General features: G+C 41.3%; 1 protein-coding gene across 1 annotated transcript in view; it reads right to left on the bottom strand.

Moving 5' to 3' along the window:
- Positions 1 to 23795, bottom strand: part of ARHGAP28 (Rho GTPase activating protein 28) — an 82483-nt gene that overhangs the window by 11150 nt on the left and 47538 nt on the right. Inside the window, exons 2-11 of the mRNA XM_048508451.1 lie at positions 23115 to 23317; positions 19229 to 19446; positions 17040 to 17109; positions 15675 to 15832; positions 13595 to 13760; positions 13394 to 13485; positions 12013 to 12090; positions 3320 to 3482; positions 1226 to 1308; positions 346 to 543 (exon numbers count right to left, since the gene is read on the bottom strand). Of these exons, the coding sequence (XP_048364408.1) occupies positions 346 to 543; positions 1226 to 1308; positions 3320 to 3482; positions 12013 to 12090; positions 13394 to 13485; positions 13595 to 13760; positions 15675 to 15832; positions 17040 to 17109; positions 19229 to 19446; positions 23115 to 23317 (1429 nt within the window). The remainder of the gene's footprint in view (positions 1 to 345; positions 544 to 1225; positions 1309 to 3319; positions 3483 to 12012; positions 12091 to 13393; positions 13486 to 13594; positions 13761 to 15674; positions 15833 to 17039; positions 17110 to 19228; positions 19447 to 23114; positions 23318 to 23795) is intronic.

The following is a 23795-nucleotide window of genomic DNA, read 5'->3' on the forward strand; positions in this document are numbered from 1 at the left end:
TAAGGCAGTAAAAAAATTTAAGTCGAAAAAATTGTGCATCAAACCACTGTTGATTTTATTTTTGAAAGCCAGAATATACTGAGGGGGGGTGTTCTTTTTGTTTGGTTTGTTTTCTGTTTTGTCCCAAACCTTGCTGAAACTTACTGTTGGCATCAGTAAAATTTCACAGTCCCGTAACTAGGTGAAGTCTGGAGTTAACTCACATCTCTGTGCCTGCATCTCCATGTTATGCAACATTCACCTATTCTTCTAGGTACCGGATGTTAAAGGAACAGAAATCCTGCAATAAACCGATGATATCCCACCACCCCAAAAAACGAAAAATCGATGATAGCCTCCACGTACCGTCCACAGGATATCCTGGTATTTAATTAAAAGCCTCACAATACGTGCTGCAGTGGCTGCTGCTAGCATCTCTTCTTGGTTTGCACGTTTGCCTTTGTAGACAAAGAGGTTTGGGGCAACGATCATGGAAACATTCCACAGAGTCATTTTGTTTTTCCTTTCATTACTAACCACCTTCTTCAAGAACTGTAAAAGAACCTAGCAGAAAGGATATGACTTAAATTCAGAGCATGCAAAATTATTTTTTATACATATCAAAACACCTGCCAGATGAGTTACAGTCAAGAAATGATCAGCTCAATCCAGATGGGGGGCCCGAACTACATAGGGAGTGGTGGAGGGTGTTTGCCCCCTTCACTGGTCTAAAGGGCACCTGCACTGACAGAGGGGGCAAAGGCACCAGCACTTAACAGCCCCTCAGCTCCACTGCAGTGAAACCCGAAGTTGGGGGTCACTGTGGAACCATGCTGGCATCTACTCATACACCAGTGGGGCGAGGGATGCAAGGGCAATTACAGGTGTGCAGTCAACGTTAGTAAGCTTCCATTGGTATTCCAGCCCAAGAACACTGGACTCCAGACTTGCAGACTCGTAAGCCTGTGTTGCCTAGGGGATCAATTCAGATGGTGGGAGAGTTCCCCCCTCCCTTTTGTGTCCCCTGAAGCCCCTTTGGAGGTGACTTGGCACTGCCTTTGCCATGCTGCTTTCAGCTGCCACAGCCCTCCCCTCCCCAAGTGGGGGAAAAGCAATCAAGCTTGCTAAACAATCCACTAATTATGCACAGGATTTCAATGTCTTGACAAAAGCAACTTCCCTAGAAAAAAAAGCCATTTTCAGCAGGAGGATGAGAAAATGACAACTCACTGGAAAACAGGCCTACCTTGGCTGCATCCCTGCTGGCATCAGGCAGCAACATGATTAGTAAATGCAGAGCTTGCAGCTGTAACTTGATGTTGGGGATTTCTAAGAATAAAATGATTGGGAAAGAATTTGAAACTAAACCATCTTGGAAAAAAATCAACATTTCAGATTGACATTATTTTTATTTAAAAGAATAGCACTCAGTATTACATCAGGCAGGACATGTAATACTGGAACCTCTTTCCAGCGTGGCATGTAAGAAAAACTGGGACTCAGCACCAGAGTGGCTATTTTAGTCTTCAAATAATATCTTGTTTCCAACATCATCATGAAAGGTAGTAACTCTTTGCTGTGAGGGCCGGATGGGGGGGGGGGCAAAAGGGGCAGCTGCCTTGGATGGCAGGAGGGTTGGTGCACTACCACCCCACCACTGCAGGCCCAGCCCACATCCGGCCTGGGTTGAGCATGCAATGGGATTTCCTCGTTGCCCTCAGCTACTCAGGCTGTGCAACTTGCTACCTGGGTACACCAGCTGTATGTGGCACCAAGGCTTGCAAGGAGCTAGGAGGACAGGCACACCTTGTAGGCAGTCTCAGAGTGTCAGCACAGCTCTCAGGTCCCCACACACTGAGGCAAAGAGATCCAGTCACATGGCTGCCCTCTGGGGCTGTCTTCATACCATGTAATCCCCCAAGCAGGAAGAAGAGGGAGACATATTGCCTCCCTCCTCTTCCAGCAAATGCAGAATTGAGCCCCTCCTCCCTGGCAGTGAAAAGAGAGTGGGGAGAGGCATCCTTTGGGGCGGGGGAGGACATGCCTGATGTGGAGTGGGAGGAACTGAGGCAAGGTTGTTGTGGGATGAAAAGGTGAGTCTGGTGTGTGTGTGTGTGAAACTTGGGAAGTGGAAGTACGAGGATTGAGGTCTTAAGCTGACAGCCTGACTCTCTGACTCTCTGACAGCCTGATTCTAATGAAGAACAGGATTGTCTGTCTATGTGATTTACTGATTAGACAGTGTTCTCAGAAGTACAGGACTTCTGTTTTAATTTGTTACAGCAGAGTATTCAAAATTGCCTTCTCCTGAAATAGAGTCTGTCTATTACCTTCCTGAGTCTTGTGAAATGCTGAGATGTTCAACAATAAAACCAGTATATAGGAGTTTCATGGTTAAGTGTTTCATGGTAAGTACAGAAATGTTTATTGTTAAACTAAAAGACCTTTTCATTTTTGCCTATTACTTCCCGTCTATCTATATATATGGATTTTGGAAGTGGGATGTAATTCCCATTAGGAACACATCCCATGCATATTTTATGCTGTGGGTCACAAAAAACCCACCTTTCGTTGTGGCCTCCCAATCAGTTTTCCTTTGATTCACCCTGTAGTTCAAAGCAAACCACTATAACTTAATATATCTGAATCTTTCTGCACAGTCCATTTAACCCAAGTCAGAGCCACGATTAAAACCATTTGGTACAGGAACATCACATGGCTGCCACCCCTAAATCGGCCCTGCCTCGTGTTAAATGGCAGAACCTGGGATATTTGACAATCACATATGTGTGATTCTTTTTTAATATCCTGGGTTGCTCCATGCCTGTGTGAAGGGCCCTGGGCAACTGCTGCAACTTTTGCCTGCAGTTTTTTAAAAACTTACTTTCTCTCCTGCGCAGCTCTGCAGGCGAGGGTGACCGGCCCTCCAGACTCTGGGGCTGTGCAGGGAAGAAGGTAAGTTTTAAGAAAAAAGGACACACCTCTGTGCAGAGGCATGTCTGCAAGCCATGGCAGCCGCGGGGTTGCTCGCACGTGACAGTGCGAACGGCCCTGGGGCTGCACCAGGATCAATTATCCCATCTGCACTCCGCATCCCTTGGCCCATGTGGAATGGGCCTAAGTGACATGAAATAATTCCATGTATTTGGGTTAAAGAAAACATATGCCCTTGGGACAATCTGAAGGTGGATAATGGACCGCGGGCCATGTTTACACTCTTAAAGTAGATACAGAATGCAGCTGGAACTGTTGAGGGTAATGCTAAAGAAAAGCACCCAATTTTATAACCAATTGGATGAAGAAGCTGATATTAAATAGAACGTGATCTCTCTCTACTTACTTTCAACTAATGTGATGAAGGCAGGAAGGTATTCCACAGTGAACAGGGGGCTTGGAAGTTCCCGTATAAACATCTTAAGGAGTCCTGCTGCATCATTGTTGCGTACCTGATCCCAGTCAAAGGTATTGTCTTCAAATTTTGCTTCAATTTCTTGGCGAAGAATCTGCCAGACCAAAAAAAAAGGACACTAATGAGAATTCTACAGTTAGCTTTCATATCCTGGCTAAGAAGGAGGTCATAAAATAATTACAGTATATACTCGTGATAAGAGTAAGCTCTTGACTCGCATGCATAAGCTTCGATTCCAGCATATAAGTCAAAATGAGGCACCTAATTTTTACCATGAAAAAAAACTGGGAAAACTTATTGACTCGCATATTAGTCGAGGGTGGGAAATGCAGCAGCTGCTGGCAAATTTCAAAAATAAAAATAGATGACAATAAAATTAGCATCTGGAATTTGAGGCATCAGTAGGTTAAATGTTTTTGAATATTTATTTCAAAGAAAAACAGTAAACTGGCTCTGTAGAGTGGAAAAGAAGGGTCAACAAAGAACAATATGGTATCAACAATAACTTTAAAAGCAATACAAAAACCTTAGCTCAACCAGCAACCAAGCTTGTTAAAACACAAGGAGTTAAAAGAATCCTTCCAAAACTGGATTCCTCATCATCATCTGTATGTCCAAATGTAATCCAACTTAGATTTTAAGAGGGATATTATCAGAAATGGAAAATCTACTATTAGCTTCCATTGTAAACAATGGGGAATGACCCAAACTTCACCAAACCTGGCTGGTATCATAAAGAGACTCTCCTGATGAGACCAGCCAGGTTTGGTGAAGTTTGGTTCAGAGGGTCCAAAGTTATGGACCCTCAAAAGGGTAGCCCCATCTACTAATAGCTCCCATTGAAAACAATGGGGGCTATATGCCATTAAAGGTTGAAATGAAATGAAATGAAATGAAAACAATGGGGAATGGGGGCAACTCATTTGGGGGTCCATAACTTTGGACCCCCTGAACCAAACTTTACCAAACTTGGCTGGTATCATCAGAAGTGTCTTCTGAGGGTACCCTGAAATTTTGGTGCTGCTAGCATAAAAACTGCGCCCCTTGCTGGCCGGCAAAGTAAAAACACACAAAACTTTTTAATGACCCGCATATAAGAACATAAGAACATAAGAACAAGCCAGCTGGATCAGACCAGAGTCCATCTAGTCCAGCTCTCTGCTACTCGCAGTGGCCCACCAGGTGCCTTTGGGAGTTCACATGTAGTGAATGTAGAAAGCAATGGCCTTCTCATGCCAAGCTGTTGCTCCCCGAGGTACCTGGACTACTGTTAAGGCATTTGCAATCTCAGATCCAAGAGGATCAAGCTTGGTAGCCATAAATTGGACTTCTCCCTCCATAAAATCTGTCCAAGCCCCCCTTTCCCTACAAGCTGTATCCAGGTTAAGTGGCCATCACCACCTCCTGTGGCAGCATATTCCAAACACCAATCACACGTTGCGTGAAGAAGTGTTTCCTTTTATTAGTTCTAATTCTTCCCCCCAGCATTTTCAATGAATGCCCCCTGGTTCTAGTATTGTGAGAAAGAGAGAAAAATTTCTCTCTGTCAAGCATTTTCTACCCCATGCATAATTTTATAGGACTTCAATCATATCCCCCCTCAGACGTCTCACTCTCAAACTAAAGAGTCCCAAAACAGCTTCGCAGCCTTTTCCCTCATAAGGAGAGGTATGCTCCAGAAGTCCCTCAATCATCCTCAAGTTGCCCTTCTCTGCACTTTTTTCTATCTCTTTCTTCAATATCCTTTTTGAGATGTGGTGACCAGAACTGAACATTCAGTACTCCAAGTGTAGTAGTCACACCACGGCTTTATATAAGGAGCATGACAATCTTTGCAGTTCTTATTATCAATTCCTTTCCTGGATTATCCCCAGCATAGAGTTTGCCTTTTCACAGCTGCTGCCATAGCCACATTGAGGTTGACATTTCCCATGGAACTATCAATTCACAGACGCCCAAATCCCCTTTCCTGTGAGTCTGGGTGACTGATGAAATGCACTGACCCCTGCTTAAGTGATGTATGTGAAGTTTGGATTTTTTTGCCCCTCATGTGTGCATCACTTTTGCATTTGTACTGCTACATTGAACTGCATTTTACCCATTTCTGAGCCCACTCACCCTAATTTATCACAAGGTCCGCTTGGAGCTCCCTCATGAAATCCCCTTTGCTGGTTCCTCACCACCCTACATAATTTTAGGTATCATCTGCAAACTTGGATTTCTCACCCACGCTACCCAAGCACCCTACTTCCAGGTCATTTTATGAATAGGTTAAAGAGCACTGGTCCCAAATACGGATCCTTGGGGACACCACTTCCCACATCTCTCCATTGTGAGAATTTCCCATTTACACCTTACACTCTTTGCTTCCTGTTTCTCTAAAAGCCAGTTTTTTAATCCATACAGGAGGACTTCCCTCTTATTCCTTTCCATATTGCTGAGTTTTCTCAATAGTCTCTGGTGAGGAACTTTGTCAAAAGCCTTTTGGAAATCCAAGTAGACAATGTCCACTGGTTCCCCCTTATCCACATGCCTATTTACATCCTCAAAGAACTCTAGTAAGTTTGTAAGACAGGATTTGCCTCTGCAAAGCCATGCTGACTCTTTCTCAGCAGGTTTTGCTTTTGTACATGTTTTATAATTTTATCTTTAATGACAGATTCTACTAATTTACCAGGAACAGATGTCAAACTGACTGGCCTGTAATTTCCCGGGTCCCCCCTAGATCCTTTTTTAAAGATTGGTGTGACATTGGCCATCTTCCAGTCTTCAGGGATGGAGCCTGATTTCAAGGATAAGTTGCATATTAAAGTGAGAACATCAGCAATTTCATGCTTGAGCTCTTTAAGAACTCTTGGGTGAATGCAATCTGGGCCAGGGGATTTGGTAGCATTTAGTTTATCAATGGCTGCCAGAACTTCTTCCTTGTCTACCACTATCTTCGTTAGTTCCTCGGATTCACCTCCTAAGAAGCTTGGTTCAGGTGCAGGAATTTTCCTCACCTCCTCTTGGGTGAAGACAGATGCAAAGAATTCATTCAGCTTTTCTGCAATCTCCCTGTTATCTTTTAGCACAACCTTTGTTCCTTTGTCATCTAACAGGCCTACCGCTTCCCTTGCTGGCTTCCTGCTTTTGATGTACTTGAAGAACTGTTTGTTGCTGGTTTTGATGTTCACAGCCATGCGTTCCTCATAATCCTTTTTTGCCTCCCTTACAGCTAACTTGCTTCTCTTTTGCCACCGTTTGTGTTCTCTCTGGTATTCTTTATCAGTTAAGTTGGACTTCCATTTTCTAAAAGACATCTTTTTTTCCCTAATAATTTCCTCAACATCCCTTGTTAACCATGGTGGCTTTCTTTTGGACTGGGCGCTGCCTTTCCTAACCTGTGGAACACATTCCAGTTGAGCTTTTAAGACTGTGTTTTTAAATAACCTCCAAGCATCTTGGACAGTTTTGACTCTCTTGATTTTCCCTTTCAGCTTCCTGCGCACTATCCCCCTCATCTTTGAGAAATTTCCCTTTCTGAAGGCGAATGTAACTACATTAGTAGTTGTCACTTGTTCGCATGCAGAGATACTGAATCTGACAGCATTGTGGTCGCTGTTCCCTATCGGCTCAACAACACTGACTTCCCGCACCAGGTCCTGGGTCCCACATAGAATTAGATCTAGGATCACTTATCCCCTGGTTGGTTCTACAACCATCTGCTCTAAGCCACAGTCATTTAGCATATCCAGGAATGTTCTCTCCTTACTATGACCTGAACATGCATTTTTCCAGTTTATATGGGGATAGTTAAAATCGCCCATTACCACGACATTTTTGCTTTTGTTGGCCTCTCTAATTTCTTTTTCCATCTCAGAATCCTCTTGGTCGCGTTGGTCAGGGGGACGATAATATATTCCTAATGTTAAACTATGCTTCTCCCCTGGTATTGATATCCACAGTGCTTCTGTAGAGGAATCAGCTCCCCCTGCATTGTCTATTTTATGTGACACTATGCTCTCTTTGATGTAGAGGGCCACCCCACCCCCAATACGCACCTGTCCTATCCTTCCTGTAGAGCCTGTAACCTGGGATAACAGCATCCCACTGGTTCTCCTCATTCCACCATGTCTCTGTGATGCCCACTATATCAATGTCCTCCTTCAAAACTCTGTACTCCAGCTCCCCATTTTAGGTCGAATGCTTCTACTATTAGCATAGAGACACTTGTATACTCTGTCTCTGTCCCTAACCTGGGATTTATGTGTTTTGCCCTCTAGCCTTTTGTAGACACTATCACTTATCACATTGCTATGTTCCTCACTTGTATGTGGTTGATTTAAAAAAACCTCCTTCTCTGTCTGCATCCCCATGGACTCTGTATTCCGAACCGAAGTCACCTCAGCTCCTGTCGGCTTTCCCCCAGGAATCAGTTTAAAAGCTGTTCTGCCACCTTTTTAATGTTGAGTGCCAGCAGCCTGGTTCCTCTTTGGTTAAGATGAAGCCCGTCCCTTTTGTACAGGCCTGCCTTATCCCAAAAGGTTCCCCAGTTCCTGACAAATCTGAAACCCTCTGCCTTGCACCACCTTCTCATCCACGCATTGAGACCCTGTATCTCCGCTTGCCTAGCTCGCCCTGCGCGTGGAACAGGTAGCATTTCAGAGAATGCCACCTTGGGGGTCCTGGATTTTAACCTTTTTCCTAGCAGCCTAAATTTAGCTTCCAGAACCTCCCGGCTACATATAAATCGAGGGGAGCTTTTTCAGCATTAAAAATGTGCTGAAAAATTTGACTTATACATGAGTATATACGGTACTTGAATAACAGTGTTCTTAGCATGATAAATTGGAACTTTTTTGGGGGAAAAACACCTTATCTTTCAAGGTGGCTTTAAAATCCCTCTCAACAGGCAATCCTGACAATTCTGGGTTTTCCAGGCTGTATGGCTGTGTTCTGGTAGTTTTTTCCTCCATCTATGGCTGGCGTCTTCAGAGGCTTGTCACAGTGAGATGTATTTCTGGTACAGTGATTGTGGTACAGTGATTGAATTGTGGGGTATATATATATTTTGTCAACCCCAGAGGGAGGTGAGATATATGTGCATATGTCTGGGTGGAGTTTGTTTACATTGCTGTTGCATTTGCATTCATATTTGCAATCACCCCCTGTGAGGTGGACAAAATATATATTCCACCACACAATCATTCTGCATTGTGTCATCTTACCATGACATGCCTCTGAAGATGCCAATCAAAGATGTGGGCAAAATGTTAGGAGAAAAAACCACCAGCCCATAGCCACACAGCCCAGAAAACCCACAACAGTCACTTGATTCCAGCTGTGGAATCAACAAGACAGTCCTGAGTTGGTAATGCAAACCATTTGGCTGTTGCTGGTTGATAAAAGACCTTGCAATTCAGGAAAATGCAACACAGAGGAAAGAAATTCAACAAGTCAAGTCTTCAACGCATAGACTATATGTCCAAACCATAATCTAATCATAATTCTTCAAGGGTTTGAACCAACTGATATTTCAGCGCTAATGTATCATCATGTTATTGGTTGTTGTGCTGGTACAGAAGACCATTCATAGATTTTAAACCCTTACTTGCTGCTTTAAGGATGTCTTCCCATTGTGTGAGTAATCAAATACTACTAATTGTACAAATGACATTGTTAAAGTAGTATACCTTATCAACTAACTATACTATGAAGTCTCTGTTGGTTGTTTCACAAATCATGATTTTGTTTTCATTCAGCAAAACTAACAGTATCAACAGAAAAGGTGGGTCAGGTATACATAATAGTTTAGAGTTGTTAGTAATTCCCATATTCAAAAAGTACACATTTGCTTGGCTCTTTATACTCAGGTGTAATCACAGCCCAGACAGAAGTAAGCAAACACACCCAGAGGGTGAATTCTAAGGGTTAGCTTTATCAGCCAATTTTGGGCAAGCAAAGGGAAGCTTCATAATCATGGAGGAAAGAGGAGTTATGCAATCTCTTAGCTTGACTGACCACACTCTACAATATTTCCCAGTACACACAGCCTGCATCTTTATAAAAACTTTTCATTATATTGTTTCGTTTTTTATATGTCCTTTATTTTCCAGATATTTTTAGCTTATGGTGAAAAGGCAAAAACCACTTAACCCATGTACAGAGTAGGGTGAAAAATAAGGGTACAAGGACTTTACGAATCCATTGTTCTAATGCATGATGTCAAAAGCAGTCAGACTCAAACTTGCCCTACTCTTAAAACAATCTGTTAATTAATTAAAAAGTTCTACTTGAGCATGACTAGAAGATGAAGGTTAACTTTCTAATTAGGGCTCTAAATGAAACTTGAATGGGAAAGTTGAAACAAATGCATTAACTTCTCCTAACTAATGATATCCTCCAGGTAATTTCTTTAAGCAAAGCCATCAAAGATTTATCAAAAAGACAAATGGCTTTGTTATATCTTTTGATGGAAAAAACAAAGAGCAAACTGATTACAAGTACGTCAAAACATAAAAATGTATATCCTGAGCATGGGCCACAAATATATCTGGCATGTAATATGTTGAAAGCCAGGTCCACACAATCCACTCCAAAACTACACCAGCATAATTGAAAAAAAAAGTTATATTATCATTCAGCTTACTGTCAAATTTAAAACATAAAATTTAAAGGCAACTTAAAACTTTATTCACTAATCCATTTACAGGCTTGAAACATAGGAGTCCTTCCAGGCTTCCTCCCCAGTTTGCCGAAAGGTGAGGGGGCTGGGAGTGCGTCCCAGGGAGAAGGTTTTTTGCAGCAATAGGGGGAGTTCAGCCAGGGGTTGGCTGCAGGGGAAGGGTGGCCAAATGCACCCTCACATGACCCAGGTGGATGGCACCTGGGTCAAATGATCTCCTACCCCTAGATACGCCACTGCATAAATACAAATATTTAAACTAGCTGTATCAATTTGACTCTGGACCCATCTTTACATTTTCAGACCTTCACATCCAAGTCACCTCTTCGTTATGGTGAAGTGCAAACAAACAATATATATGATTAGGACTTAAGACACAAGGGAAGTCATACTATTTTCCATAAACTGTTACATCCAAAGAGTTATCTTTAATTACAACCATGTGTGTCTACTTTTAAAAAACTGGAATGCTTTCAAATGCTGATGCCCTCATAATACATCATGACTCAAAGTGGTAAAATCTGGATTTGCTTAGAAAGAAATGTTTCCCATTGCCCCTCACTGGCTACATTTAGTCAGACTTAAATGATCCAGTGAATGAAAAACAAAAACATCACATCTTTCATGTGGATACTCAGCATTCTTCCTGACAGAAAACACCCCCAAAACAAAACAGTAACACATATCATGAAACATTTCACAGAATTCAGAAATAAAATTGATTTAAAAAGAAACAGCGTAGCATATATATGGAACCATACATATGCAGACTGATTCTAAAACCCTAAAATATGTGTAATATAATATAACCTAATATATATAATCTAATATTTGCATGCATGGGACAAAACTGAACCAATAAAACTAACTTTAGATTAAGTGGATTTATTGTTGGTGAAGACCGCAAATACATTCTGTTCACAGAGGACCATGTTAGCAAGACTGTCCACCCTTGCAATTGACTGTCCACTCAATCCTATTGAGTGTCAATATAGTCTAACTCTACTAAAATCTCCCTGCATAGGATTCACTGTAAAGTACAATGGAACATAATCTAATACTAAAACACAGTGAATGGTAAACATATGATGTATAGAAATTACATGGGTTTTTTTTCAAAATGTTCCAGTGATGCTCTTTGTTTTACTGCATACCTACAAAGAAAAGAAATCTGGCTGCCCAAAAAATAAAACAACAAAAACAAAAACAAAATCATTAAAAGTACAAGTTTAGGTGTATGGATATTGGGATGTTGGCCCAGTTTTTACACCCCTGATGTGAGTGACCTGTTTTAAGAGTAAGGTTGATCAGATCTACCTATTTGAAGTATATTATAGGGTGTGAGCTCCTAACAAAACTGACATGGGCACAGCTGAATACTTTTTCTGTATGTTTACTCAAATGTAGTATTTTCCATTAAAGTTTATTCCAAATAGACAAGGGTTTGAATTACCATAGAATCATGGGTCTGAAAAGTCATCCACTTTCCATTCTGAAGACCAGAGCTTCCACGTAAGAAGGCTAACATTCAGTTAAAAAAATGTTCCTCATATATGTTCCTAGCAGAAACGACTCCATTAACACCTCGTCACATGTCATGGCCTGTGGCCATTCTGAGTACATAGTTATAAACTTTAGCTATGTTCACACTTTGGGCTTCTGGAAGGTTCCAGGGTGAAGGAAATATGCAACAGCCATCTCCTAATAGAGACTTTCATCTTGTACTGATTACACAAACCTCATTTCCTGCTGGTTGCACATTCATTCCTTTCCCCATTTTGGCCAGTGAATGATTACACAGACCAGTTCAGCTGATTCTAGCCTAGAAATTTTAACATTTGAGCTTAAGAATAGAAAGCATAGGTGGTTAACTACAGGGTCTGCAGGTTCAAATATATATTTACAGTCTATCTGAAACATTACTTGTCTGGGAGTAAAATAAAGAAAAACTAAGTACCTTAACTCTTGATGCAGACCCAGGCACTCGAAGAATTCCTTCTGTTTCCAAACCAGTTTCCTCAAGCTTGAATAGCAGCTAAACCACAACAATCAAAAGAATGTTATGCAGTTTATCAAAGGAATTAAATGTAACATAATGGTTAAAACCTGGCTGCTACAAATTTAAAGCAGGAAGCCTACATCCAACACAAAACTATCCTCAATCCTTCCAGCTTTCCTGACCTGGATAGCCTCATCAGATCTTAGAAGCTAAGCAGGATCAGTCCTGGTTAGTACTTAGATGGGAGACCATTACAGAAATCTAGGGTTGTTACGCAGAGTCAGAAATGACAAAATACCAATGATGCTACAGGGTCCTAATACAGGGGAAAAAAACCCTTACATATTCAAGTATCACTGTATAATCTGTTTACACAACACAAGCATGATTAGGAAGCAGTGTCGAAGGGAGGAAAACTGTGCCTGGGATATGAACTGCCTGTGTGCCCCCTACTGCCCCCAACATGCCCCCCAGCCCCAGCCTGACACGTGACTGCAATGGTGGCACCCAGGGTGAGCCGCCTCAGATGTTCCCATTGCAGCTCTGCCTCTGTTGGGAATTAGCATCATATATTCCTTCTGATCCTGAGATTCTCTGAAGTCCACCTGACTGACCTAGACAGGAAGGATACCTTGTGCCTGGAAGACTAGCATTTACACTGAATTACAATGAACATTATATTTGCTTGTTTGCAGGTTCCTGCTGAGTGGCGTATTCAGAAAAATTTTAAGTGAGTTATGTGGACCTTGAAAACAGCAAAACTTTTCTTTATATGCATGCAACTTTTACTGAGCTTTCAAGTGGATTACTGTAGTTTCATACCAGCGCTTTCAGTTAAAATGATCATCTTCAATAATATAATGAGGAAAATGCACCATTTCAGACTAGTCAGCAAGTCAATTTTATTTGGGGTAACAATGAATGTCTAAGGATACCTCAGATTTAGCACATCAAGCATTTATGAGATCTAGTTGAAACATGTTCCTGTGGAATTCCAATTTACCTATGTCCTCAGCTACTACATGTGTTAATGTGGCAGAGATCTATAACCTAGGCTGGCAGTCTATGGGCACATTCACTGGAGCACTGTTTAAATGAGATGCTGGGCAACTGCAAAGTTTCATGGGAAAGTTCACTTGCCTGATAGTAATATATTAAAATTGGATCTGAATCGTATGAGGAGCCTTCCTGTGTTTCCATCTACAAAATACTGATAGAATTAAAATGACAGAATGCAATCTGAATTCAGTCCAAAAAGTGCATGACTGCTCCTATGCGCTGTCTACTTCTGAGTGCTGATACTGAACTGAACTTTTATAACTCATTTTGTTCTACTCACTTTCTGAAAGATGAGAGGAACTTTTATTCCAGGAATCTTTTTCTGATCGCTTTCCAGCAGTACTGTTAGTGGAACTCCAAAAAGGCCATTTTCTTCAGAAAATGAGATAAAAAATACTCTTGATAAATAATGCATCACTGAATACCAAACACCTTAGCATATCTATTATTATATATTACAACCACTGTCCTATGCACTTACCTCGTCCTTTGACTCTTTCTGTTCTATTCCTTTTCAACTCAATTCCTAGAGCATCGTAGAAGGCTGTTAACTCAATCAGAGACAAATAGCGAATTTTCTTCAAGTCATCAAGAGACAAATCTCCAACTTCTGTCAGTCCAAATCGGCTTTTCCTAATCATGAAGTTCTATAATACATTTAAAAGGATTACTTTTCCCCAAAAAAATGTTTGTCATGATATGCTTTGTATGGAATCATTGGAATAAAAAAGGCAGCCAATTCTGTTCACTGTTATTTGTTTTTCATTTCACATTTAATTTTTATCCCACCCTCCCCCAAAGGGCTCAGGGTGGCAAACAACAGCAATGAACAAACAATATGGAACAGCATAAACAGCAACAATCATAAATCATTGTATAACAATATCAACAGCATAATAATATATCACAGTGATATGCAATAAACAAATAAACAAATTAGATATCAATAAAATAGATATAATAATAAAACACAATTAAGTTTGAGGGTCTATTGAGATTTACTTCTAAGTAAACACATGCAAGGCTTGTCTGTACATCCCTCATATTAAGCCGATCATATATTATGATGGAGCATAAGACGAAAATGTTGTTACAGAGTATTAAAATGGAGATAGGTGAGCCTGCAACTGTTTCCACATAACCCCCCTCCTCAACAAAAAAACAACCCAGGTCATTGCCAAATGTTCAAGCAAAAGAATGTGTAGGTGTCATGTAGCTTTTTTCGATCCTACAATCATGTGCATAATGCTAAGATCTGGCTCATGAGACATTACTAGAATCACACAAAAACAGACTATCCAGCTGAGATCTAAAGATAATAGGCCTACATGAAGAGCAAATGAAAAGCTTTACTACTTTTTAAGTACCTCAGAACCGAGTATATGATATGCATACCACTTGATGAATCCACAGAAAATCCTGGGGGGCAGACAACTTAATGGCTTGAGTATAGCTGAGATGCAAACTGTTTTGAACAGATGCTATTTGACACATTTTTTGCTTGTATTACTCAACTGCAATAAATTACTTCAGTGTAAAAGGCCAAATAAAAGCTTCAAAGCACTGAATTCATGCCTCATTTACATGCACAGGAAACTTTGTTTTGCAATAATTTAGGGGAAACTATTGGTATAAAGCTACACAACATGATAGGGTGAGACCTTCAAACTGTAATGTTTTGTTTCAATGTGAAAAAGCTGTATGATACTATGGGATTTGCTCACAATCTTGCTATTTGATCACACATTCTAGACACAATATCCACCCCTTGGGTATCTGTGAATGAAGTGAAATCTTTGGTGTGTGCTTGAATTTTGATCTAAATCCTGATGACATTTAAGTGGACCTGTAAGAGCCAGAGCCAAGTGAGGGGAAGGGCCTGGCTACGGTCCAGCCAAATAAGGGAGAGATGGGGCAACCCACGTAGAAGGAGCACACATAGGCTCACCCACGCTCTCTCCCCCATGTTGCCTGCTGGCACTGAGCCAGCGAGACCAGCCTCTTCCCCATCAGCTTTCCTAGCTCTCAGGTGACTCGGAGATGACCACAAAACATTCTTATGGTCTACTAATAAAATTTGGTGGGACAATTTGAAAATACTAGCTTGGATTCTAAGCCTCATTTACTCCTGTAAGTGGCACTTCTACCCATGTGCAATTTCTGCCCGTTCCCTCCTTTTGCTGCAGACCTCCTATTTTGGACTCTGAAAGTCTACTGACCCCCGAAGAGCAGCCCTTTTGGAACCACAGCAGGTTACAGTGCAAATGGGAGGGGAAGAAAGTTTCAAAAGCTCCGCTCTGCTCCCAGAGTGAGTTGTAAAATAAAAGACAACCTGTAGACAGGTAAGACATCTTACAAGGAGAGATCTATTGCTAACTGGTTCAGCCTGGTTCACCCAGGCTGGGCAGTATCTGCTGCAATAAACAATAACTGCCCCTGTGTGAGCAGCAAACTGTCCCACTTTTCTTAGGGAAAAAGGATTGCTCTATACTTTAGGATACTGTGCTATTAAGCAAAACACTAATGGAAGGACTAAATAAATACAAAGAATTTCAACTCACCGGCAAAGCAGATTCCTCCTTTTTAAATCTCTGATTACTGTGCCATTCTCTGTGCTTTGGAATCACTGTGATGGATTCTGAGAAAGAGACCTCAAAGGACAGTTCTTCTGTCACTGATTGGTTGTCCTTCTCAAATTCGCACTCTAGATAGCTATTGGCTGAAATCAAGGGAGATAACACATTAATGCTATAGTTTCTGCAAATAAATATTCAAGGGAGACAGAAGTGCTTGCCTATCACTGAGAAACTGGCAACAGCCAGTCCTCCCAGTGCACAGTTAAACCACCACTCCCTATACATTGTGGCCTCTGTGGGATTCGCATGAGATTTACATAGATTTTTTTAAACTGATTTATTCCATCTTACTTAGCCAATAATGAACAATAATGGACTCTCAAAGGGAAAGGAAGAGAGACCAGGAATTTTTGGAGAATGAAGCTTTTATTGTCACTGGACTCAAATGTTGCAAAAGTCTAGACACCAAGTGCCTGACAGCAAAGAACTGTTGGCTCATTTGAATGTATGTGGAGTAAAAAGAGTCACACTGTGCTCTCACATGGCATTGCTCATGCTGGAGATCTCAGCACAGGGCTGCAAGAACAGAATGAATAACAGATTTTTTAAAAAACTACAGGTCTGAAGGAAGGAAACACAACTCTATTGGCACCCCCTCTCTAGCCAACTCAGGAAGCTTTGCCTGGAAACATCTCTTCCATCACAATGCCTTCAATGCCTCCTAACTTGATTCCTCTTGCATTGCCTAAGGAGTATATTCCCCAAAGAGCACTCAGATTTGGGAATAGTTTTCAGTCCTGGCTCAAGTCTGGTAGAATGCTCTGTCCAGCAAGACTGAGGGACTTTATGCCGTTCTGCAGGGCCTGTAAGACAGAGTTGTTCTACCAGGTGTATGGTTGAGGCACCCACAGTATCATCTGGCCTCCTCCCACCCCTTGCCATTTTTTCCCATCTTGCTGTTATTAAGTTTATTATACCCCTTACAGGATGTTGTATTTTTGCCACCTGGACAAAGTAGCTGTAATTTATAGAAATTTTTAATGGAATGTTTTAATTTGTAGACAATTTTATATGTTCTATATGTGTTGAAAGGGGAGGGGTGGTCTAGTAAATCAAATAATAATAATAATAATTTTAAAAACCTCAGGGCCAGTTGCAGCTTTTTGTGGGTCCTAGGTGACAAAGTATAACTGGGGCCCCTTTTCCCGAAGTATACTACCTTTATCCTCTAACCACACCCTTTCCATTTGCCTGATTTCATACCAAATGTTGTCAACATGCGAAACTGTTCATTCAACTTTGGTTTTTAGACCAACTCTACATATTTGTATGTACTCACAGCTAACCAACCTGGTTTGTGCACAGCAAGCTGGATACCATTAGCTGTCATTGGCGACACAGGGATGGCTTCAAAAGTGGGCTGGAGAACAAGGAGGTTATAATTATCATCATCATTTATCTCTGATGCAATGTTAAAATATTATGCTTCCAGGGAGGCTTTTTGTTCCCATGATGTATTGCAATGTATCCTCCCTCCCTCCCTCCCTCCCTCCCTCCCTCCCTCCCTCCCTCCCTCCCTCCTTCCTTCCTGCCTTCCTGCCTTCCTGCCTGCCTTCCTTCCTGCCTTCCTTCCTGCCTTCCTTCCTGCCTTCTTTCCTGCCTGCCTGCCTGCCTGCCTGCCTGCCTGCCTGCCTGCCTGCCTGCCTGCCTGCCTGCCTGCCTGCCTGCCTGCCTGCCTCCTTCCTTCCTTCCTTCCTTCCTTCCTTCCTTCCTTCCTTCCTTCCTTCCTTCCTTCCTTCCTTCCTTCCTTCCTTCCTTCCTCCTTCCTTCCTTCCTTCCTTCCTTCCTTCCTTCCTTCCTTCCTTCCTTCCTTCCTTCCTTCCTTCCTCCCTCCCTCCCTCCCTCCCTCCCTCCCTCCCTCCCTCCCTCCCTCCCTCCCTCCTAATATATTGAAGTTACACATAAAAACAGATTTAAAGCAAATACGGTGTGCAGTGAATCCAGCCAGCTTTTCACTCAATCTCTCCCAGTTTCCATGTTTACTAAAACCCCAATTCCTCGTAGCTTTTTTATATAATCCCATGATCCCAAGCACAACCCCTCTTTCTTTTTCACTAGGGTTGATTCCCCACAGGGGAAATATCCTGGGATACGCATGGTAGGCACCCCGGTTCAAGGAGGGACTCCCCACAGCTCCCAGGCCAAATTTGGCTCTGTCCCGGCCATGCGATATCCTCCTCATCCCGGGATTTTCAAAAACCGCCAGAAAGATAGTGTTTTTTGAGAATCCTGGGATGAGGCCGGTATTGTGGGGAATTGTCCTGTGTTATTTTTCCCGCCCTGAGTCTCTGTTCGAGCTGTCAGCCAATCACAACACTGTGGCCTGGGCATGTTCAGAATGGGTGACAGGATGGGCAGGAATGCTCTTGGCCACAAAGCTAGGACCATGCAAAGAAAAAAACTGACTTTCAATATGCCTCCTGACACTCTATGCTTTGTGATGATGTAGGTACATAGCTGTTACGGAAAAAACAAAACAAAAAAAGGGAATGCTCGTTCACGTTCACATCCCAAAGCAACAGTCGATCATGAACTAGCAACAAAAGAGCGACCAAGCTGATCTCAGGCTCATGGAAAGAAGGTGGATGTCTTGATTCCGGATTCAACTCGAAACCTCTCTGCAGACACAGCTGTGGTGGGGAGGGACAGACCGGGATTAAAAGATACTGGTATTTTATGGTCCCGGTCCAATCGCAGGATATTTCCTCCATGGGGAATTGCCCTAGGAGAACTTTTGGTTGAATCAAAGTCAACATAATGGGATCACAATGAAAATGTTCACACAAATAAATGTTTCTGTGGCATATTCAACAATAACTTAACTGCAGTTGATGTACCTTCTACTGAATTTAATATCTTCAGGTTTACCAATTTATTGTTTCTAGGTTCCTTAACAATCATTAACCTAGTTGCCTTTGATAATTAAGAACTGACTTCAGGTCATCAGGAGTGAAATTTCATTAAATTTCATTTTTGGGACTACAAATGAATGACATGACTCTCCTGCTGGTCAGGAGACACTCTGGAGGGTGTTTTATGCAACATATGTAGCTGCAGCGACGAATTGGCAGATGTACTGTTGGAGGATTTCACAACTAAAACTAACAGTTGTGGGTTTTCTGGGCTGTGTGGCTCTGATCTGCTGGTTTTAACTTCTAACGTTTTGCCCACACCTCTGGCTGGCTTTTTAAGAGGCAAGTCATGGTAAGATGCATTTCTCTCCATAGCACAGATGCAAGCAAAGCGTTAGAAGCTAAAACCATCAGACCATGGCCACACAGCATAGAAAACATCCAGGAGGTAGCAAAGTTGGGAACACTGCCTTGTGCTAATAAAGGTAAATCCTGCTTGAATACAACCCAATACACACAATTAACAAAACTTAAAAAGAATATAAAATGCCTGATATCAGTTGGCAGGTGCCTTCAATGAACTATCCCCTGCCCTACAATCTTCAAAGCACTAAACATTTTACTTACAGAATTGTCACTGACTCCAAAAATGTCTCGCACATCTCTAACTGTGTGTTTATTCTTCTTTCTCATTGTTTGAGTGTAGGTGTTGTATCTTTTTTGTACTGCAGCCGCTTGTGTTCGGGTCAGAGTAGACAGCAATGCTTCTCCATCTTCCTCTTCAGACCCTGATATTAATGTAGACAAACCTACATCATGCAGCCATTCAGCTTCAAGTTCCCCTTCTGTGGGAGGAAAAAAATGTATTAATAACCAATCAGCTAATTTATGGCCAAAAGTGGAAGGAGGCAACTGAACAGTAGGAAATCATGTGTTCAGACAGCAAACAAATCAAAATCTGAAACCTGAATGCCTCATTCATTATAGGGCTTAAAGCACAAGAAAGTGCTTGTGGTATCTTTCTCTTTGTTCTCTGTTTCAGCAGTCTCTTTGGACTCTGGAACGTTATTGCTGGGGGTTCATAAAGGCTTGTGGGCAAAATTCTGTGGAGAACAGCAGTAGCTAGGCACATCAAATTTTTTCCACCTTCCTCTTCTGTCTGGAGAGCTTTATCTTATGCAAAAGGTTTTGCTGACATAAGAAAGAAGTAGGGATGATGTCACAATTCCAGTTCCTCAGATTCTCAAACTAGGAGTTGAGAATCTAAACTAGCACTCTTAATGAGTCACAGGAGGGTAAGCTGTGGGTGTCAGGGATGATGCAGATTTTCAAATAGAACAAACTCACAATGATGGGAGTATTGTTGTGCTGTAAAACTGAAGCACCTATTTGCACAGTGTCTTTCCACAGATTTGGGATTTTTAGAAAAAGAGAAAAACATTCTGTGGAGCCCTAGATGATCTGAAACTGGTAGCTAACACTTTTTGTAATACAGTTGGGACATCAAACCTAAATGAACCACTGAAGCACCTGGTCACTTGCTCTGTGGGGGCAATGGGCTCTGTCTTAGTTATAGAGAGGAAGCTGGTGCCTGCATTACTAAAAGGGATGCATAAAAGCAACTTTCAAGAGATTTCCAATGAAGTCTTGGAACACGCACAAAGTGATAAAACAGATGAAGAAAATAAATGACAGGCAGTAAAAGTGACAATTAGAAAATAGCATTCCAGACAAATTCTGGGCCAGCTTGGAAGACATGCTGCTAATTCTGCAGACAAAAAAGCAGTAAATTGAATTGCTGTTTGCTCACACCCACTGGCACAAGGCCTTATCAGCACCATCTGTGCATAGCAGTATGACCAATTCATTGATTTGGTCCCTTAGGACAATTGAATGATGAGTCTTCTGAAACTTTTTTTGTAAGACCACAACTGGTACTAATAATTTATCCTTCCTCCAAGAACACAGCTAAGCTCTCTCAAAGGCACTTTCATACTTCTCTGTATGGAATTAATAAAGGACCACTTTGTGGGTTAGATTTAGAGAGGCAGGGCATAAACCAGGCATAAACCAGGACATTAAACTGCAGTTCCAAGCATCCTTTATATAGCAACTGAATCCAGTGGGACATATACCTAAGCAAATATGTTTAGAATCTTCTTGATAAAGTATCTGTTCTCTTCTTTCAATTTCTGAAGTAACTGAACCCTATGAGACATATATCAAAGCAAACATGTTTAGAATCCACATGGGATTTATTACACTTGAAATAAATGGGACTTACAAATAATATTTTTCGAAGTAACTCTTTCAAAAGAGGGGGAGGGGGCATCAATTTATTTCTTTAACCTTTCCCATTCAGACACAGAAACTTGCTTTAATAGCATGATATTTCTATAAAAATTTCTACTGTCCATGACTATACAGAAAATATCTCTGTGTGCATTTCAATACTGGTCTTTCAATTTCTGAAAAAACAAATATTTTCCAAAAAATCTTCAATTTGCCATTATGTATTTCCTTTTTCCCTCCTCAAAATTATCATTTTCTGCCCATCTTAGCCACAAAGATGTATGGCTTAATGATGGTTTATCTTTGAAACACTGATGCTTTAATACACTATATTAAGCAAACTGAACTTTCTAACAACTAAATACACAGCTATATTGACATGGTTACATTTACTGTAGCTTGGCAGTCCCGAGTCTTCCAGAATGGTAATTAAACCAAATAACGCGTAGACATTATACAGGTTTCTACATACTCAGCTTTCTAGGCACACAAGAGAAATATCCGTTTGACAATTTATTTATATATTGTGGGACCTACGCTGGGTAACAACAACAGCGTGCCTCCTCCCTCACTAATAGGTAAGACAAAGCATTCTCAATGCCCTTCAGCAGTTGAACAGCTGATGAAGAAAAACAAGGAAAACAGAGTAACTGAACGAACCCCTAACTGTGTATGGCATCTTTAAGTAGAGGCCTTCAGACAATGTGTCATGCTTTGTGAGGTGCACACCTTCCTGGTCCACGTTTATTGTCCTATCCAAGACAATTACTGACGTCAAATTAAAAGAATCAGAATGAGAATTAATTAGCAGCAGAGGAGAAGTAATTTAAACCAGAGGTGCTCAATCATGTTTCCTACCCACCCATCCCCTTTCAGAGTACAATTGTTGGCAAATTTCAACAGAACTGATGAACAATCAAAATAGTGTTTTTTTTCACCAAATAGCAAAAACACATCAAAACACTGCTGCCATGTTTCTTCCTCCATCCCACAAGCCTCTGCTGTGAGGGGAAAAAGTAAAAAAATAAAGCACCATGTGTGGTTTGTCTGCCTCTCTGTTCTAGCCTCGCCTATTTTGCCAGTCTGACTCTTCAGCATGATCATGTTTTATTCAGGCGTGATCACATGAAGTATTTATATTAATTTCAAATCTCTAGCTGTACTAATTAAAATAAGTTACTAAATATACTAACATACACAAATTAATAATTTATACAATTTATATAAATATACTGAGCACATTTCAGAAACTTAACTATAGTTCCCTATTTCTATGCTCCTCTTAGTATTTTGTATAGATTAGAAATTTTTGGACCATGACTTTCTGGAGATATTTGGAAAGCAGGACCTGACTCAGACAAATTATTAATTTTAAATGTATTCGGGTCAGTGCAATCCTGGGAGTGAGGAGTGCAGCTGGGGACAGCACAGGCATAGTGCTACCTTCTAAGAAGCTTGTTGCATGAACAGCAAGTAAAAAGTGACACTTTCCCTTCCCCCATGAAAGTTGCCTACACAGCTCAATGGGCTGCACCACTGATTTTGCTGGCTCTGGCAATGGAAGCGTTCATGGGTCGAAAGGGCTCACTAACCTATGGCCAGTCCCCCAACCCTTCAGTGCCAGCATAGGCTTCTGTGCTGAAGGACCTTTGGCACCCCAGATGTGCTTGACACCTGGTTGCCACGCTGTTGTATGGCTCCTCAACAATAGCATAAGTGCCTCTTCACCAGTGTAAATGTTCTTTATACCAGCGCAAGTGTCATTTACGCCAGGGTGGGGTCATGCCACCTCCAGAGTGGTTTCAGGCCCCGCCCCCCGGCCACCTCACGATTATACTGTGAGTCTTACTGCTTCAGTGAGAAAATGTTTAAGATAGTTCATATTAAACACTCCATCAGGGTAACATTAGTAAACATTGTCTAGTTTCAGTACCATAAGTAGATACATTCGAAAACCAGTGTTGCGTAGTAGCCAGAATGTCAGACCAAAAGATCCAGGTTCAGACCTCCACTTTGCTATGGAAGCTTTTTGGGCCAGTCTCTCAGCCTAATCCAACTGTGCAGGAAGACAGTGTTTATCATCAAAGTAAATGAATAAATAACTAAACTAAATATTGAAGCTCAGGGTTAAATCCATGAGGAAGGATGCTAAAGAACTCAAAAAAATTAAGCATTTAAAGTAAAGCATGTGTGAGGTTGTATAGGAAGTGTGTACACTCACCATCAGGAGGCTTGACTTCTAGCAGAGTTTGGTCATCTTGTCTGTCCTCAGTGCTTTCTTTGATATTTTCCACCTCACACCAGAAATCTTCCATGGAAGTGCTATCCACAGAGGCTTGGGAGTTAGAACGGCTGTACACCGGAGGATGTAAAGATTCACTGGAGAGCATCCTGTTAATTCTTTGGCGTCGTGGAAGGGATTTTCTTAAGCAAGATAAGAATGAAACAAAGATTAAAAGAATTCTGTAACTATGCAAGTGTTTTATTTGCAGAAGTTCTGAGTATTTTTGAGCCAGGCTAGCTCAAATTGGGATGCTCCAACATTCACTTGGCATATGCAACAACCACATGACAAAATGGGGCTCAGGCATGGTCTATACATGCAGCAAAGAGTTGTAATAAAAGGTTATTTTATTTTACAACATTTATATCTTTCATTTCTGTCCTCACAAGGGTGACCAATGTGGCTATCATATGAGAACAAATACAGCAAAATCACGTTTTTTAACTATTAAAACCAACCAAAACCAACACATCATTTAAAAAAGCCTCCGACAATACATCATTAAAACATTTTACACCAGAACTGAAAAATACAAAGGCATAAAATCAACAATTTAAACATTTAATGGATGCCATGACCAAGAAGGCCTTCTCCCAGGTTGCTGCCTTATCTCTGAAG

The sequence above is a fragment of the Sphaerodactylus townsendi genome, linkage group LG09 (assembly GCF_021028975.2).
Source record: "Sphaerodactylus townsendi isolate TG3544 linkage group LG09, MPM_Stown_v2.3, whole genome shotgun sequence".
Lineage (NCBI taxonomy): Eukaryota > Metazoa > Chordata > Lepidosauria > Squamata > Sphaerodactylidae > Sphaerodactylus > Sphaerodactylus townsendi.